The 19,974-nt window shown below is 39.3% G+C and overlaps 2 protein-coding genes across 6 annotated transcripts in view; one reads left to right on the forward strand and one right to left on the reverse strand.

Annotated features, from left to right (window-relative positions):
• Nucleotides 1-1,479: 1,479 nt before the first annotated feature.
• On the reverse strand, nucleotides 1,480-18,797 carry COQ10B (coenzyme Q10B). Of its 4 annotated transcripts, none has more exons than XM_067741131.1 (5): nucleotides 18,701-18,797; nucleotides 13,146-13,295; nucleotides 8,700-8,892; nucleotides 3,998-4,099; nucleotides 1,480-2,577 (listed from the first exon to the last, which is right to left on the reverse strand). In XM_067741131.1, the coding sequence occupies exons 2-5, from the start codon at nucleotides 13,268-13,270 to the stop codon at nucleotides 2,410-2,412; spliced, it is 588 nt and encodes a 195-aa protein (XP_067597232.1). In that variant the 5' UTR covers nucleotides 13,271-13,295; nucleotides 18,701-18,797; the 3' UTR covers nucleotides 1,480-2,409. The 4 variants fall into 4 exon arrangements, with proteins under 4 accessions (XP_067597232.1, XP_067597230.1, XP_067597229.1 ...); XM_067741129.1 differs by having other exon boundaries at nucleotides 18,696-18,772; XM_067741128.1 differs by lacking the exon at nucleotides 18,701-18,797 and adding an exon at nucleotides 18,250-18,510.
• Nucleotides 18,611-19,974, forward strand: part of SF3B1 (splicing factor 3b subunit 1) — a 63,868-nt gene continuing 62,504 nt past the window's right edge. For both annotated transcript variants that reach the window (XM_067741108.1, XM_067741109.1), the window contains exon 1: nucleotides 18,611-18,849. The gene's annotated coding sequence lies outside the window, so the exon portion shown is untranslated. The remainder of the gene's footprint in view (nucleotides 18,850-19,974) is intronic.

The following is a 19,974-nucleotide window of genomic DNA, read 5'->3' on the forward strand; positions in this document are numbered from 1 at the left end:
TAAAAAATAAAAAGGAAGCCAAAGATCCAGGAAATAGGAACCCCAAGAAGAGAGAGGTGAAGGGAAATCCTAGGATGATTAGGGAATTACACTTGCACAACAGCAACAGCGTGGAGAGCAACCAGTTCAGATTGGAGCAGGATGAAAGGGTGGCTGCAAGTAACTGAATACCTAACTCTAAGTGACTTAGACACTCAAGGTCTGTTCTCTCATGTAACCAGAAGTGCCCACTACAAGGTTGGTTCATTCAACCCTTGATGTTAGGGTTCTGAATTGGCTTTTCTGGAATCATCGCCTCTTCCCTTTTTGTGAAAAGATGGCAGATGTAGCTGCAAACTTCACATCCTCACGCAACCAGGCAAAAACCAAGGAAGAGAAGTTTCTCTTCCAAGTTTCTTTCCACAGAGATAAAAATCTTATCTATCAAGTCCTATCCCATCAGTCTTCCCCTCAGATTTCACTGACCAGATGCCAATTCAAGAGGTTTATAAAGGTGGTGGTGTTTTCCCTCTTAAGATATGGAAAGCACAGATGCCAAATTTTAAGTCCACAGGTCACAGACTTCAGAGCAAACACAAAAGCATACATATTTGAGCCAGAATGCATGGGTTTGTCTCCACCACTTACCAAGACTTGTGTTCTGACAATACTTGGGGAACCTCATGGGTCAAAGGGATGGCTAGGTCAAGGCAATATTTGGGCATTCCTGGGTTCCCTAACCAAAATACCATGTACATACTATCATAATACCAGTCCAGTTACACCCAACCACTAAGTTAGATTCTAAACCTAAGTCTACTTTATGGCACTTTAAGAATAGTGGTAAAGTACAAGTTCTTATTTCCATTAAAAGTGTAGTAATACTGTACAGGGAAAAAGAGAAAATATCTGGGGTCTTATCTTTGCCACTTAAAAAAAAACTTTGTTTTTTGAAAGGTGCATAATTTATTTTTTTCTTTTTTTGGCTGTGCCGCTCGGCACGCGGGATCTTAATTCCCTGACCGGGGACCAAACCCACGCCCCCTTGCAGTGGAAGCGCGGAGTCTCAACCACTGGACCGCCAGGGAAGTCCCCAAAGGTACATAATTATATACAAACTACTTATGATCTGGGAAGATACCTCATTTATACGTGGAAAAATACTTTACCTGTGTGAAGGCATAATCAAGCTCCATGTGAGTAGACTGTAAGAATCCTTCACCACTGTATACCCACCATGTGGCAGAGAGCAGCTACTCACAACAGATTTACTGAACAAATTGATGCAAACACGCATTCGTGTAGGGAACGAACTAGTAAGTTCCCTTGCTGATCTGAGGAAACAAGGGAAGGGTAATTAATGCCAGAGGGTTGTTGGGTATGGAATGAAGGAAGGGAAGGGAATCAATATTGATTAAAGGAAGACTGAATTTTGCCCAGATTTTTTTTCTGTGAAAGTATTTTAAGACATTTCAATAACCAAAATAACTGTACAAAAAATAAACAAATTAACTTTATTAAGTTACCACTTCAATCCTTACATTGATTTGTTTACAAAAATATCAGTTTGAAATGCATTACTGAAAGTGAGTACACACAATAAATAGAAAATAAGGATGCATGGTGCTGGAGACATCTCAACCAACTTATCTTCATCTACTGCCCACTGTTGTAGACAAAATTGGACACCAACTTATTATCCTCATGTACTGCCCACTGCTGTAGACAAAATTTGACACGCAAACAGCATTTTTGAAAGAGCAGTTGAAGTACCGGAGAGAGGGCTGCAAACTATGAGAAAAGTAGCTTAAAACTCTGGACCACTCACCAAAAAAAAAAAAAAGAAAAATCACTATCTGGAAGCTAACCTCAGTATAACAGCGAATTATCTACTACTACCCACAAGAACAATTTAAAAATAAGAAAAGTGCCACGGAACCTTCATTAACAGTATTTTTAAGTCAAAGTTTTTACTTTAAACATCTGATGATTACTCAAATATTCTAAGCCATGAGGCAGACCCTAAGACAATAAGTTATAAATAGTCTGAATTTAATAACTTAAAAGTGATATGGTTAATATAATACACACTGCATGAGTATCTCAACCAACCTCTTTCAGGTGAGGTGATAACTAAAAGGTTTAAATTTACAGTTTCAATTTCTGTTTAGAAGAGTGATGTCAGTATTCTAGCAATAGTGATGACATCCCATTATTGTAAATATGCTAATATACATATTACTCTGAATTACACTTGATTGAATTCTATGTACACGTGGTTCCATATTCCAAGTGCAAATTTTCAATGGTACGGGTTTATAATCAAAGCTGGTTTGACAACTGCTTTCTGACTTCTGAAAGCAAATGATGAAAGTACTTCCTAAAAGTGAATAAACTAGTTACAAGTAGGTGACCATTTCCTTTTTCTCTTTACGTGTGATGAACTTCATGAAGCATTAATTCCCGAGGTATATTTGTTTCTGGACCATACAGCTTACATGCTCTTCTTTCAAAGGCAGCTACCATCTGCTTTACAACTTCATCGAAAAACAATGTGGCAAGCTGAGAGTGTAGAAGTGAGCGAAATTCAAAAGAAATCTGTAGGAAAATGTTAATAATTATTTTAGAAAGATCTTTCTTTTACTCAATCTCCACTTAGGGTAATGGTGTTCACACTGTGGAATGTGTTACTTGGCCCAGGACCTAAGGCAGAGCTCTATGGGTCTATCTAGATGAGATTTTAACATCCCTCAGAAGAGGGAGATTTGTTTACTGCAGCAAGCACAACAGCGGCTAAACAATAAGCTTAAGTAAACAAGGCCAATGAATCTCATTTTGGGGCAAAGAGTCTGCTTTTACTAAGTTAAAGAAACCTGGAAAAAAGCTTTGCTAAATACCATGTTTATCACTTTGCCTTTTTATTAATACGCCCCTTTTCGAGCTACCTTACCTCCCAAAAGTAAATAAGGGAAATGATCCTTCTGATATGGTATTCCCATGAGAAGTAGTAGCAGAAAGATGAGATTAACCCACAAAATAGATGGTGAAGGTGGTTCAATCTTAAAGTAGACAATGATTTAGAACTAACTTTATATCCCCTCAAGACAGAATTCAAGGCAACCCAGTTTAAGAAATAATATCTTAAGGACCTTAAATATCCATTAACTTCTGAATGTTTTAATTTTAAAATAATTTGATTTATAAAAAAGTTGCAAAAACAGTACTAAGATTTCTCATACACCCATCACCCAGATTCCCCTATTTCAATGTCTTATATAATCACAGTACAATTAAAACCAAGAAATTAACAGAGGGAGTTAATATTACTAGATAATAATGCTATTATCTAATCTAGAGAGGTTTCATTCAAATTTCCCCAACTGTCGCATATATGCCCACTAATTTTGCAATGAAAGCAACTTAAGAGCTGAGAATAGCATACAGTAATTTACTCAAAATTATAACCATTTCTTCTTAAAATATTTATTTATTTGGTTGGTTGGTTGCACTGGGTGTTAGCTGAGGCTTGCAGGCTCGTTAGTTGTGGCACGTGAACCCTTAGTTGCGTGTGTCTTATAATCTATGGACTTGTAAAAATTAGAAAATAGAGAAGGGATGACTATTCAAGGTTTCAAGGAATAAAATAGAAAAAGAGGAAGGGTCATTAGCATTCTTTTCTTCTTTTTGGCCGCGTCGCACAGCATGAAGGATCTCAGTTCCCCAACCAGGGATTGAGCCTATGTTCCCTGCAGTGGAAGCACAGAGTTCTAACTACTGGACTGCTAGGGAATTCCCCTAGCATTTTTTCTTATAAAATTAGTGCAAAAAAAAAAAAAAAGTGCAGAAAAAGGTATTCAATACTCAGAAATTTGAGATTTTTAAAAAAATGTCTTTCAGTAATTGCTATGCACGTAGGTTATTAATTATGACATCTGGGTTCTAATAAAAATGGATTACTCCTTCTTTACCAACCTCACCTGATGTTTGGAACAAATAGAGGGCTTTATGAGAGACTTACTGAAAAATCCAAAGTACAAGTTCTTGGGTAGCCAGGAAGACCTGGGCTAAAACGCCATACAGTCTCCAAATGATTGAAGAGCTTCCCATCAGTACAGGATGCCTAGAACAAAATGAAAAAAATAAAACCACAGTTAAATACCATTTGGATTGTGTCCAGAATCTACAACTGAAGATGATTTCTTTGAGAAGTAAATATTTTTATAGGTCAGACCACAGGTGACAAAAACATCTCATTGTTAGCTTGGTACTAGGAAGTGATCTCTGGCCAATATAAGCCATTTTCCTTTCTCCTGGGATCCCCAAGATTGCCACTTGTTCTCTTCCACTGCTGTCACCCACTGGGCTACTTAGAGTTCTCCTCCCACAACAAAACAGGGAGTGACTACCTGGAAGTTTATTTCCAGCTCTGCCACTTATAAGTGATCCTGAACAAGTTAATTCCCTGTACTGTATTTCCTTAATCTGTAAAATGAGTATAATGCCTGTCTTATACCATCAGTACGGGATGGCTAAATTTAACATTTGTAAGGCATTTGGCACAGATCCCTAGAACAATTCTATAATTCTTCTTTGCAACTCAAAGATTTTCTATCAATCACATTCAGTCTTTCCCTAACTCATTATTCTTTATTTCTAGAGGCCTCTATGGTTCCAGTTTTCCTGAAAGTGTGGCCCTGACCCTTGTCCCTGACCCACTGCTTTCTGACCTCTCTTCTGTGCTCATGTTTATTTTACATGTGTGTGTGTACACATTGAAACATAATACACAGTAATACTATGTGCAGTGCATCCTGACATTTCCCATTCTATATCATTTAAAAATGTTGGTTGAGACCCATTAAAGAGTTGCCTCCTGCAGTGTGAAAAATGGTGGCCAGAACCATAGTTACTAGTCCATTGTTAGGACATGTTATGACCTTGAATGAAGTTCAGTTTCAGGGCTTCCCTGGTGGCGCAGTGGTTGAGAGTCCGCCTGCCGATGCAGGGGACACGGGTTCGTGCCCCGGTCTGGGAAGATCCCACACGCCGCGGAGCGGTTGGGCCCGTGAGCCATGGCCGCTGAGCCTGCGCGTCCAGAGCCTGTGCTCCGCAACGGGAGAGGCCACAACAGCGAGAGGCCCGCATACCGCAAACAAACAAAAAAACTTTAAAGAAGTTCAGTTTCTTTATTTACTATCCTAAGATGCCATCTGGGCCTTATTATACTAGTAGACAATTGACCTCAAGAATATCTATCACCTTCCCTCAGAAGCAGGCTATTTTTTTAAATTCTTGTTTCAGTCTACACTCCCCTCCTCAATTAAGCCTTAAGTTTTCAGCAATTCTGGCAAATCCTGGGGCCGATAAATGATCAAGCCCCTCTACCCCCTTTCTTTTGTATAAGTTATCCCCCTCAAGAATTTAGACTGTCCCTCTCCTGAGGCTACACACTACAAAATATATTGCAAAATAAGGACCTGCGTAGGTAAACTGTTTCCCCCAAAGTAAACAGTCATTTTTTCTCCCATAGCTATAGCCTACCTAAACACAGAATATAGGATTATTTCTGACTATATCTGGATCTCTCTAAAGATGGTTCAAACTGGGGGCTAAAGAGCTAAAAATCCATTTGCAGTTTATTCCTCACTTCCTCTTCATCTAAACCCTTTTGAATTAATTATCAGATGGTAACACGGTAGAATCATTATAAACTGCATCCATACTAAAATGCATTTAAAAAAATATGCTCTAGTTACACATTTATAAAAAGAACATATTATTTTAATTTTTAATATGGAAACCAGTGAATGTTTTAAAACTTATTTAGACACGATAAAATAAGTCATTAAAATACTAACTACTTTAATAGCTGATATGCTAAGTCACTGGGGAGAAGTAAAAATTTTCTTCAAAGAGTTTGGCTTTATATATAGTTCAATAATGGCCATCCAATTTTTAAAACCATCAAAAGTCTATAATAAAACCGTATTGTTTCAGTTATCCAACTTTGTTTATTTACTTTTTTTGTTTTTGGCCATGCCTCACAGCTTGTGAGATCTTGTTCCCCAACCAGGGATCAAACCCATGCCCCCTGCGGTGGAAGTCTGGAGTCTTAACCACTGGACCAACAGGGAAGCCCCTGTTTACTTTTATTTTTAATTTTTTTAAACTTTTAATTACCCAACTTTAAGATAATGCATTCCACCTTTCTTTACAACCACATAAGAAGCTTATAGGAAATTTAATAGTGAAGGAGAAACAGCTGTTGGGAATAATCACTATAATATAGCACCTTCCTCTGACCACTTTTTCACAAAATGTGGCAGTGCTATACTCATATCAATAATCCAGCTCAAGGACCCATGGATTTTTACTGGTTTTTTTTGATGTTGGGGGTAGGAGTTTATTAGTTAATTTATTTATTTTTGCTGTGTTGGGTCTTCGTTTCTGTGTGAGGGCTTTCTCTAGTTGTGGCAAGCGGGGGCCACTCTTCATCGCGGTGCACGGGCCTCTCACTGTCGCGGCCTCTCTTGTTGCGGAGCACAGGCTCCAGATGCGCAGGCTCAGCAGTTGTGGCTCACGGGCCTAGTTGCTCCGCGGCATGTGGGATCCTCCCAGACTATTGGTACGTTTTGATAGGGACAATACTGCCAAAGATCTCATTCCTAACAGAGATACTGAACACAATAGGAAGGTTTCTGGCCATTACAGATTCAGGTAGACTAGAATCACTGACATGTTAAGTCACAGGCACATTTGGGGCAGCTAACAATTCACAGAAAATGTCACATGGCTTCTGCTGCTTCCTCAGTTATAATAATTTTTATTATATGTCACATATGTGTATCAGGTATTAAAATCCAGAACCTGAACCCAGGGAAAATTGAAAGCTGAACATAGAGAGTTGTGTGTTATTCTCAAATATGTCTTTAAACAATAAACTAGCACACTAAGTGAGACAGCTTATTTTAATGGAAAAATAGTTTTGGAATCAGACACACACAGTATGAATTTGTGTAGGGCTCTTAATTTCCCTAAGCCTCATAAAATTGAGATAGCAATGACTATCTAATACATATTATTATAATTTAAAAAAATAGTTTCCTCCCTCCTTGGCAGTGTTAAAAGTTACTGAAATTATTATGAACATCTGTGGATCTACAATAACCCAAGAACACAGTAGTGAGAAATTCATAAACAAAGAGGCCTCATGACTCCTGTCATTGTAGTACTGGTGCTGAGGATACAGAGATGAAAAAGAGGATCTTCCATTCTCTCAAGTACCTTGATTTTGTCAAGCAGAAATACAAATGAAGAAAGAAATTACACTACAGAGTGATAAGAGAAATAAATAAAGCACGTGCAAAGCCCAGAGGAATCACCGAGGTAGAACTAGTCATCTATATGAAAGGAAAGGGAGAAAGCAGGTTGGAATTTGAAAGATTAACAGGCAAGGAATTTTCATTATAGGTAAAAGAGGGAACAATATGCAAAGGCACAGGGCTGTGGAGTAAGCACTATATGGTTCATTCATGGAAGCCAGGAAAGGGAAGAAAGCCAGGAGGAGAAAATGAGACTTTAGAGTTCTTTTAGTTAGATGCAGGATATGTTAAGATCTAAGTTATGAGAGTCTGCATGGTAAGAGACTGAGGTCAGGGGACTCAATTTTAAGATTACAGAGATATTTGCTGCTGTCAGACAGACTAGAGTCTTGGCTGTGTAACCTTATCTAACTCTTCTAGGCCTTAGTGTACTCAACTATAAGATGGAGAATAAAATTTGCATCTCAAAGGGCTGTTGTGAAGAGTAATTCAAGTAAAGCACTATAAAGAGCTCAATATGTTAGCTATTTTAAGTGTAGTATAGGTGAAAACTCCAAAACTATGAGGCAAACAGGTGAAAACAGTCGTAATAACAACAGAGTCCCACAGTGGGGCACAGTCTTTTAAGTGGAGTTGAAGTTTTGAGATTGTGACTAGGGTGGACTCCAAGGTCTTAGCTTCACTGGACAGTATACTCTTTCTGGTATGAGAGTTGCTCCTCCTCAATGCCTGACAAAGAGGTGACGAAGGAATTTAGCTCTGGCCAATTACCAAGAAATGATACCACCACTAAATCCTGTGAGCACAAAACACAATTCAGCTTTGAAAGTCTTTGGTCATCACATCTAGAAATTCAAAAGAAATGGGCATTACTCTATGGAATTCTGCCTTTTTGTGTGTTGAAGTCTGGGTACCCTTTCTAAATGTGTACCCTCCTCTGAGAAGAGTAAGATGCTTAATACATGCATGCAACAACACTTGGCATTTCAGTACCTGGTACAGGGCAGGATGACTTCAATAATGTTTATGTTCTCCACATTTATATCTTTTCTACCTTTCTGCATCCTCTCACCACTTTCCCTTCCTTAACTTAAGAAAAAGTAGTGCAAGTATTAAAACATTTCTCACTTGTGCGGCCAAATCCTTCCTGTGGGTCAATAGTCCTCAACAGAAGGACAAAAGAAAAAGCTTCTAATTTCCATGTTCTAGTTAAATTTCTATTTGGAAAGAATAATGCTAATATTGTGTAAAATAACATGATTTAAGAGATATAATAAATAGTTTGTTTTTTCCCTCCTCCTATTAGTTTAGGGAAGTCTTCTTAATGCTATTATACTTTAACCCATTTAACATAATATTTGAGGAATATTTAAAAACAACAAAAAACAAAACCATTACCTTTACCAAATGTGGTTTCACCAAGGTTACCACTGATGTATAGCGCTCCAATACAGGTGGAAACCCAATTTCTAATCGTGTTTTGCAGTATCCAGATCTCCTTGATATTACATCTGATTTTTTGCACCAAGGAACAAAATGCTTGTAATCCTCCATTCCTGATACTACATCATACATTTCCTGCATAGAATATCTTAAAAAAAAAAAGGAGAGGTGTTAACTGCATCTATTTATATGGTATATGTACACTTTAAATTGAATATGAATAAGGTTTACTATGTATGAGGCAATAAATCATTTGGCACACATATAGAACCACACTCTGGGATGAATGTCTTTAAAACACAGAAAATAAAAGGATAAAAGGGAGCTAAACATATGTCTATAGCAGAGCTTACAATGTGGCAGACCACAGGTTGAATCTGGCTTGCAGATATGGTTTTTAAAATTTTAATTAGTAACCAGCATTTAAAAACTGAGACTTTGAGAGAAAAAAACTAGAAGCAACCTAAATATTTGGTTGATAAACATTAATAATTGCTTAATAATAAATGGTTGATGAATTATGGTACACTCATACTGTGGAACTCTATCAGTTATCTAAAGGGATTAAGATCAGATGTACAGTTGACCCTTGAGCAACACAGGTTTGAACTGTGTGGGTCCACTTATACACGAAGTTTTTTCAGTAATATTAGTACCTGTATTTTCATTTTACCGATCTTTAAATTAAATGTGAGGGAAAGTTTGTGTTCAATTAGAGATCACAATATGTGGAATCAAAACAACTAGGGTTTGAGTCTTGATTTTATTTTATTTTATTTTATTTTTTGAGTCTTGATTTTATCCAAACTGTTTCATCAGCTTCCTGCCTTTGGGTGAGTCATTTAACAATTCCTCGTTTGGAGACAGAAATAGCAGTATGCAGATTTTTTTTACTGTGTGGGGGTCTGCACCCCCTAAACACCCCACTTTTCAAGGGTCAACCGTATACTTTAGAGCAAAGAGGTTTACAATATATTGCTATGTGAAAAAAGGCACACTAAAGCAGATGGGATATATATGATTCTATTATCTATTTGAGAAATATTTTAAGTGTATACTATATTTCCTCAATTTTAAACATTCGGGATTTTTTTCGTGAAAATAATTATGTTAATAGACTGTCTGTAATGAAAACACATTGAAAAAGTCCTACAAGGATACAGATTAAACAATTACCAGTTGTTAATTCAGGAAAAAGAAGTAGTAGTAAAAATAGACTAAGTCTTTTAGTATACATATTTCTAAATTGTTAAGTTTTTATACAAGTATGTGATGATTTTGTAATTAAGAAAAACATCTATTCTATACCACAAAAAAAGGAAACCTCTCATTCTTTTTATGAGCCAGCATAACATCTGCGAACCCAAGCCTCACAAAGCACATAAAAAACAAAATCTATAAACCCACATCACCTGTGGCAAAACTTCTACATATCAGCAGATATAATAGAGCAATATATTTTTTAAAAAATACAACAATCAAATGCAACTCATTTAAGGATGTTTGGATGGTTTAATACTAAGAATTATATTATTATAACCATATTAATTAGTCAAAACAAAAACATTATATGATTCCCTCCATAGATAGTTAAATACCAGAAGCATTCCTATTAGAGTTAGAAATAAAACAAAGGTGCTGTATATCATCATTGTTATCTGACATTTTTCTGAAAGTATGTCAAAATAATTAAATCAGAGCATGAAATATGAGGCACATGTGTGGAAAAGAATTAGGCAAAATTATAAATTGGCAGGTGATATGACTATCAAATCAGAAGCTAATCAATTCAGAATTTAGTTATGTAGCCTGTTGAGAAATATATAAAAAATAATATCGTTCCTATACTAACAAGTAGAAAACAGTAGCATAGAAATGCAAAATACATAGAAATACAACAAAAAACCATCAGGGTTTAAATGAAAAACCAAACAACAAAAACATTGTGGATACAAGTAAAAGACAACTGAATGAGAACCAGACACATATAATTCTTGGTTATAAAGACTCACACTGTTAAAACATAATTCACCTCAAAATGATATAGTAAACAACCACATTCTAAAGTTTAAAAGGGTGTTTTTGGAATATGACAGAATGAGTGTTTATACATATTTAATCTTTATGATCATGAAATGAGGCCCACAGCAGAGGGGGGGAAATAAACCTACCCTCCCCATGTTCTCAGACATTTGGAAATAAATGCCAAAATAAGTCCCATGAAGTATGAAACCTGGTAGTCTGGAAGCTAATTGTCATAAAAGTAGTCTGCACTGACTAAGAAAGCAGTATAGCATAGCAGTCAAGGGGATGGACTTTGTAGTCAGAAAGTACTGTGTTCAAATATCAACTCTAAAACATAGTAAGTCATGTGACCCTGGCTAGGCTGCTTAACCTCTCAACTTCATTTTCTTCATCCATAATTGAAAAATACCTGTACAGGTGGTTTTTTTTTTTTAATATTTATTTATTTCGCTGTCCAATCTTCATTGCAGCATGCAGGATCTTTCACTGCGGTGCTCCCTTGTGGCGTGCGGGTTTCTCTCTACTTGTGGCATATGGGTTTTCTCTTCTCTAGTTGTGGCACGGGCTCCAGAGTGTGTGGGCTCTGTAGTTTGTGGTTGAGGTGCGCGAGCTCAGTAGTTGTGGTGGCGGGCTTAATTGCCCTGCCACATGTGGGATCTTAGTTCCCTGACCAGGGATCGAACCCACGTCCCCTACATTGGAAGGTGGATTATTTACCACTGGACCACCAGGGAAGTCCCTACAGGGTTCTTTTAAGGGTTAAGTGAAATAGTTTTAGCATAATGCACAATGCTTACTAGGCACTTAATAAATGGTAGCTATTATGTGTTTATGTCAAATATGGGGGAAGATGAAGATCATTAGATAAGACCAATTTGTAATAAAAAGAATTTTAACATGAGAAAGAATAAGGAAGCAAGAAAGAATAAGTAAATATGGTGGGAAAAATAAGCTTAGGAGTCATGACACAACATAATCTCTCTGAGCTTCAGTTTCCTCATCTCTAAAATGGGAATAATACCTAGTTCACATGGCTATTGTGAGAATTAAATGAAACAATAAATATAGAGCCCCCAGTAGTGCCTGTCAAATGGCAAGTACACAGTAAAAGGAAGATGTTATATTTCTGATTCAAAAGGAAAGCAGACCAGTTCACTATTTGATTTCTCATCCTTTTGTTGCCATGTCTCTTTTCAACAGATACCAGCTGATGCAAAGATGTCTACCTATCCAAGTATTTACACTTGCTTTACGTGGCATAATTGCTGGCCACCTGGAGGCTACAATTACATAGCTGTAACATGACTAGTTCTTGAGAATAATATCTGAGCGTAAGCACTGGGTGTCACTTCCAGACCAATATGATTAAGAACCACGTGTATCTTTTTAAGAGACTCTGAAGACTAAGGAATTACAAAAGTCACAAGTTGGATGGAGCCTGGCTTCCTGAATCACTACTCGAGGATTGCTGCCCATGGATTGGGAATACCCACTTCAACTTTACATGAGAAAGAAATAAACTTTTGGGTTTTACCTGTATGGTTGCTAGCATTACCTTAACTAATACAGTGACTATCCAGTAATAACGGTCAATTATGTGACAAAAGTTATGAGTATGCCCAAAGTTCTTTACTGCAGAAAAATTAGAAGGGAAAAAGCAACTAAATAAAATGAATGAAAAGTACTTTTAGAAGAATTCATGTAATATTTAATGGCCTGTTGGGAATTAAGACCCCCTTGTAGAAATTCCCATATGAAGGACTGCTTGATTTCTGGTTTAGCAGATCTGCAGACTCTCTATTCTCTGCTGTATATACCCCTAGATGAGGGGCCAAACCTGGCCTGCTGCGTGGCTCTGTAAATAAAATTTTATTAGAACACAGCCAGGCCCATTTATTACATATTGTCTATCGCTATTTTTGGGGTACAGTGACAGAGTTGAGTAGTTGCAACAGAGACAGTATGGTCCACAAACCTATTTACTAACTGGCCCTTTACAGAAAAGCTTGCCAACCTCTGCTCTAGATGGTAGGGGCCTCTTAGCATGTTTATATGTACTTACCTAGGTATGTGTGTATGTGAGGGAGCTATACAGACATATCTGGCTCAACATATCAGTAATGTTGCCACTATAAAAAAGAACAGTGTACAAAAAATGCAGGTCATAAACAGTTTAATTATTTCCTTTAAATGTCAAGATTTAAATCTATCCTATAGAGTTACCACATGACTACATTCAACAAATATTTATAAAACGGCAAGGGCTAGAAAATTAGAGCTTAGTCTGTAAGAAGAGAATCCAGAAAAAAAGAGGCATGATGTTCTATAGAAACTTGTGAACACGCTCTTTTAGTACAACTATTATTTTATACAAACCCTATAATTCTCCTCTCTGAATATTCTTTTCTTTTGTTTATTAATGGTGCAGCAATTCTGAAGAAAGTTCTTGCATATATCTCCTTAGGCAAAACTGAGGTATGTAGTGGAAGAGTTCTGCTCATCAGTATACCACAGGAAGCTAAATACCTAAAAAGACAAAAATTACCTGATTAACACTGACAATTAAGAGAAAACACAAACTATAGAGATTGTAAAATAACAATCATACTTTAGAAGACTGTGCAACCTTAGAATAGTCCTGAAAAAATACACACACACACACACACACACACACACACACACACACAAGCTTCTAAAGCACCATAAAGAAACTAAAAAGGGACTTCCCTGGTGGCGCAGTGGTTAAGAATCTGCCTGCCATATATATGGAATCTAAAAAAAAAAAAAGGTTCTAAAGAACCTAGGGGCAGGACAGGAATAAAGATGCAGTAGAGAATGGACTTGAGGACAGGAGGAAGGGGGAGGGTAAGCTGGGTCGAAGTGAGAGAGTGGCACGGACATATATATACAGTACCAAATGTAAAATAGATAGCTAGTGAGAAGCAGCCGCATAGCACAGGGAGATCAGCTCAGTGCTTTGTGACCAGCTAGAAGGGTGGGATAGGGAGTGTGGGAGGGAGGGAGATGCAAGAGGGAGGGGATATGGGGACATATGTATACATATAGCTGATTCACTGTTATACAGCAGAAACTAACACACCATTGTAAAGCAATTATACTCCAATAAAGATGTTAATAAAAAAAGAATCTGCCTGCCAATGCAGGGGACATGGGTTTAAGCCCTGGTCCGGGAAGATCCCACATGCTGTGGAGCAACTAAGTCCGTGCACCACAACTACTGAGCCTGCACTCTAGAGCCCATGAGCTACAACTACTGAGCCCACATGCCACAACTACTGAAGCCCATGCGCCTAGAGCCTGTGCTCCGCAACAAGAGAAGCCACCGCCATGAGAAGTCTGCACACCTCAACGAAGAGTAGCCCCCTCTTGCTGCAACTAGAGGAAGCCCACGCGCTGCAACTACGACCCAACGCAGTCAAAAATAAATAAAATAAATAAATTTTATTTTAAAAAAAGAAACTAAAAATACCAGCTTACAGTTATGGTTAGAAGCTTCTAACAGAAAAGGTATCTCTCCCAGAAGTTGGCTTTTAGTCTGCAGTCATGTTTTACAACGTATTCTTACCCTAGGCTTTCTAGGATATTCATCATCCAATTTTCAACTCATCTACTCAGCTTGTTTTCCCAGTTGGATCCACTGGGATCCACTGATCTACTCTATGAGATTTGAAATTAGGTCTTGCTCTCCCACTGGATATCTGGCGGCCCTGTCAGACCTGCTGCTCAGTTATCTTTTACCTTCCAATCTCCATTTCCATGTATATATGTGAAAACATATGTCAAGGTAACTAGAATGTTAACTGTTTGGGTGCTTTGTAATACAGATGCCTGATATGCTCCTGTTCACCTAAATGTTTTCAGCCTTTATTCTAATAAGATTATTGCATAACTGTTTTACACTACTATTCGTGCATTATTAGTTCACATACTTATTGAGCGCCTATTCTGAGCTAGGCACTAGGGATATAATGGTGAATAAAACAAACATGAAGATTACATTCTAGTTGGGGATTCAAAAAAAATCACTAAAATAGAAATGGGTGTGGGGAGATGTAATTAAGACCTTCTTTAGACAGGGTGGTCCAGGAAGTCCTCTCAGGTTGTATTTCAGCTGAGAAATAATGGATATGGAGTCATTAGCCATGCTAATAGATATGTATGTACATAATAAATGCGTGTGCACATATATATAAAATCTCTCTCACACATACATGTGTGTATGTACGTGGGAGGAGAGGTAGATACAGAGCATTTCAGGTACTAGGGGAAGAGTGTGGCAGCATCCAGACACTAAAACAGACTAACAGTGTAACAGCAGTATAGCAAGCCAGGGGGAGAGCACCATGAAATAATGTTAGAGAGACAGGTTGGAGCTGGATCATACTGGGGATTATTGGTGAGGATAAAGCAATTTGGAATTTATTCTCAATGAGATGTTCTTGAAGTGTTCCAAGTAAGAGAGCAATATTTCATTAAATTGCATCTTCAAGTTATTTTTTAAAAGTGTAATGGAGTGGCCTGGTGAAATCTCATGTTATCATATATGAAATTTGATTTATATAAGATATGATTTACATGTAAATAAAATTTCTTTAAGGACACTGAGACCCTACAGTTTGGCGGGAAGAGAAAATCAAGTTAAAGAATGATTGAAGAAATTGGCAATATTCAGCCAGAAGATAAGAGGTGATACTTGAGACTATGGCTCCAAAAATACAAGAAAAAACTTTTGAACAATTAAAGCTGTTTATAAAAATTGGGTAGACTCATTCCAAAGGTAATGAAAGAAAGGTCAATGAAAATAGTTAAGCTAAATGCTTCATGACTATGGAAAAGACTCAAGCATATGAACTGTATGAATGAACTTAAGTCTCTTTTAAGATAGATTCATCTCCTAGAGAGAATAAGGGTGTCATGTGTTCCTAAAGATCTTTAAAAATATGATGTTATGTGAATTTTAAAGGCAGTGATAATATTTTTAAAAGCCTACTGTAATTTTTTTGAGTAAAGCTATAGTGTTTGCTTTAAAGTGGAATTATGCCAATAAAAGTGACTGACAGTTATTCTGCTGAATGAAGCAGAACAGTGGAAATTAAATAGTTAGGCAGGGACTTCCCTGGTGGCGCAGTAGTTAAGAATCCCCCTGCCGGGCTTCCCTGGTGGCGCAGTGTCTTGAGAGTCCGCCTGCCGATGCAGGGGACACGGGTTCGTGCCCTGGTTCGGGAAGATCCCACATGCTGCGGAACGGCGAGGCCCATAAGCCATGGCCACTGAGCCTGTGCTCCGCAACGGGAGAGGCCACAACAGTGAGAGGCCCGCGTACCGCAAAAAAAAAAAAAAAAAAAAAAGAATCCCCCTGCCAGTGCAAAGGACACTGGTTCGAGCCCTGGTCCAGGAAGATCCCACATGCGGTGCAGCAACTAAGCCTGTGCGCCACAACTACTGAGCCTGCGCTCTACAGCCCGACTGCCACAACTACTGAGCCCACGTGCCACAACTACTGAAGTCCGCACACCTAGAGCCCGTGCTCCACAACAAGAGAAGCCACCACAAGGAGAAGCCCACACACCACAACGATGAGTAGCCCCCGCTCGCCACAACTAGAGAAAGCCCGTGCGCAGCAATGAAGACCCAACACAGCCCAAAATAAATAAAATTTAAAAATTAATAATAATAATTAGGCAGTTAATTTAGCTTCCCCCTTAAAAAAAAAGGACACAAAATATAATTTAGAATCTCTGGTAGCCACACAGATTATAAAAACCAAGCTTGGTGTTCAAAATGCCTAATCACCCATTTCCCTTCTAAGACATTCTTTAGATGTCTTTAACTGTTTTAACAGTTTTATCTATTTCGCTCACTTTTCATATAGATACCTTCTTATCTATTATTGGAAGCCAATTACGTGGCAGATACTATGCATAATTATGAACAATTTTCTGATAAATCAGACCAGAAAAAGCAGCATCTGAGATAAACCTTTATTAAAAAAAAATAATAAGACCCTTGCTTCTGAAGAGGTGAACTGGGTGTTTTGGAAACTTACTTTTCACTGTATATGGTTTTGAATTTTGTACCAGGTTCATGTAATACGGTCCCCCTATCCCCCGAAAAAGAAACACACAATCTGATTATAATCATAAGGGAAATGCCTGTGTTTAAAGCAAGTTAACAGGCGTCTTCTGATCGGTCTGCATACTATGGTTACAATGCCCTGGACTGCCCATCTATTTTCACATATTATCAAGAACAATATGTCTTCAACTGCAATACGAGAACCATACAATCGTATATATGGTTAAACCATGAAATGAAAACTGGACCAGATGAAGGACAGTTTTTTGGTCACTAATCTTCCAATACTACATCCCAAATACTCTACTATAATAAAGGCCAGAATCTATGTTAATGCTTCAGCCTTGCAATGAACTCGTAAACTCTCTCCCTCTTCATTATCATAAACAGTAAATATTTTATCCTGGAATTTAAGCCTTAATTTGATCACTACAGCAATTTTTAGTTTTGTTTATTTGCAAGCCAGCATTTTATAAGAATAATACAAAGCAGATCTAAAGCATGATACAGTATGTTCTGCTTAAAACTTTTTCAACCAATAAATGTCTAAAAGGATTTGGAGTTGGTTGGGTTGTTGGTATTTTAAAAAATTCTTCACTGAATCTAAATGTCCTGGAGCTCAACCAGATTTGTGCTTTCTCCCTCTACCCCGTAGTTTACAACTAAATTAATTTTAAACGTTAACTTTAATTTTCGAGCATAGTTTATTAAAATGGCATTAATAAAAGGAGACTAAGTGGTAGAAGTATAGAATCTTTCGTATCTCCACCTCCATCACCTACCGAAAAAGAACCAACCAGGAAAATCGAAGGCAGACTCTGGTTCAAGGTTACAGGACTTCTAAGTTACAATGGCATGGAAAAAAATCCAAGTCCCCGGCTTCGGTTTAGTTTAGCAAGCACCAAAGGGCGGGGGCAAAGACCGCTACCAGAAACTGGGAAAGCACGTCTGGCCATCGGATACGCTGGGGGAACAAAGGGGGCCTTACTGCCAGGCCACAAACTCCCACACGCCCATCAACCCGCAACTCCTGCGCCGCAAAGTTGTCACTTTCCGAGAGCAGCAGCCGTAGGCCATGGGGAGGAGGCCGGAAGAGCCCAAAGGCAACCCCGCCGAGTTGCTTTATCAGCTGCTTCAAAGTCGCTTAGCGGATGATTCACCGCCTCTCGCGAGGGCAGCGAATCACCCCCGTGACAGGCCGGCGAGCCTCCGGCCAAGGGGGTGGAGGGAAACGCGCGGCCCTGAGAAGGCAGGAGACCCTTTCTCTCCAGAGACGAGGAAACGCATCCGGTCCGTCTGCCCCACCCTAAATACCCCCAGTCCCCTTGCTCAGCAGGCCTGGGCTGAAAACTACCCTCGCCGCTGAGCCCCAGTTGTTCATTACCTGACGTTCCGCGCAGGCCCTTGCACAGGAACCGGGGCTCCGGCCGCTGCCGCCGACTTCGGACGGCATCGCGAGACCACCTTTTTCAAGGTCCTCTGACCGGTCCGAGCTGCCATCATCATCTGACTAAAACCGGTCGCCAGTAAGCCGGGACCAGGCCCACGGCACCGCCCTCCTCCGGCGGCCCGGGCCACCCGGCGGCGCCGCCGCCATCCAGCCAATCGGCGGGCCCCCTGAGCGGTCAGACACGCCCCTTCTCCTTCCCCGATTGTGCAAAGCTGACGCACGCTCCCTCTACCGCAGGGCCGACTGTAAATGCGTTCGTCATCCTGCCGGCCAATCAAAGGGAGCGCAGGGCCGCCTAGACGCACCCCTCTCCGCCGGCGGGTCTCCACTTCCCGCCGCGCGCTCTGGCCCCTTACGTAAGAACCACCGTGACCTCTCACCTCACCTCCCGCGCTGGAACTCTTCCCCGGATTCGCCAACTGCCGCGGTTCTCTTGGGTGCTGCTTCCGGTCGCGAGGCCTGCCACGTGATGCCAGCCCAGGGGCGGGAGGAAGCCCGAGGTTCTGGCTGTTGATTATGTAACTGTCCAAACCGGTGAGTGCTGGGCGGGACCCGCCATCCTTGCCGGCTGCGAAGTCTGGCCGTCAGTCTTGCTGTTAATGACTGTACCTGACGTGCTTACCCTGTGAGGTTGTTGTGAGGGCACCATATGGTCACGGCCTTAGGGAAGAGACTCGGTTCTATTTGCCTTCTTCCTGTGTGGCCAACATTTTAATTGGTGTCCGTGTATGGTTTGGGTTTTCCTTCCTCCATACAAACCAGACTTTGCTTCGATTTACCCATTTCAGGAATCATTCATCAAGTCTTGACATTTTTTTCCCCTTTGTTTGTTCCCAGGTACTTATTTAATCTTTATATGTCATAGTTTTCTGTAAACCGTAAAGTGAGAATAGCAATACTACTTTCTGCATTCTGCTGCTTAAATGTAGTCAACAGATATTTATGGAGCACTCACTGTTCGCTGTTTTAGGTGCTGGATAAGTGACCAAAAGTCTTTACTATCATAGAGCTTATATTCTAGAGTGGGGGAAATCAATATATTAAATCAATTAATATAATACAATGTCAGATAATCGTATGCTGTAGAAAAAAGTAAAGCAGGGAAAGGAGATGGAGAGGGGTAAGGTGGGGTGCTGTTTTATATAAGGTGGTCAGATGGGCCTCTGAGGAAGTGATAATGAACAGAGGCCTAAATGAAGTGAAGAGGTGAACGATATGACTGTTTGAGGGGAAAGTATCTTCAGGTGGAGGGAACAGCAAGTGCAAAGGCCCCAGACAGAAACATTCTTGCCTTGTTTTATGAGGAGCAAGGGCTTTGGATCACAGTGAGTGAAGAGAGTGGTAGGAAATGAGATCAGAGGTAGTGAGGGCTTTTTCATAGTACTTGGGAGGCCGTGGTACCAACTTTGGATTTTACTCTATGTGTGAAGGGAAGTCATTGAGGTGACTTGATCTGATTTACATTTACATAAATATTCCAGCTTCTGTGTGTATGTATGATTATTATTTTCTACTCTTGCTTTGTTCATTGCAGTCATCCCTTACGAGATGCTTTGTGGAGTGAGTTGAAATCACCAACTACAAAGAACGTCAAGCACTTTTTTTTTTAAATACATTTATGTATTTATTTATTTATTTTTGGCTGCCTTGGGTCTTCGT

Source organism: Pseudorca crassidens, chromosome 6, assembly GCF_039906515.1.
Source record: "Pseudorca crassidens isolate mPseCra1 chromosome 6, mPseCra1.hap1, whole genome shotgun sequence".
Taxonomy (NCBI): Eukaryota; Metazoa; Chordata; class Mammalia; order Artiodactyla; family Delphinidae; genus Pseudorca; species Pseudorca crassidens.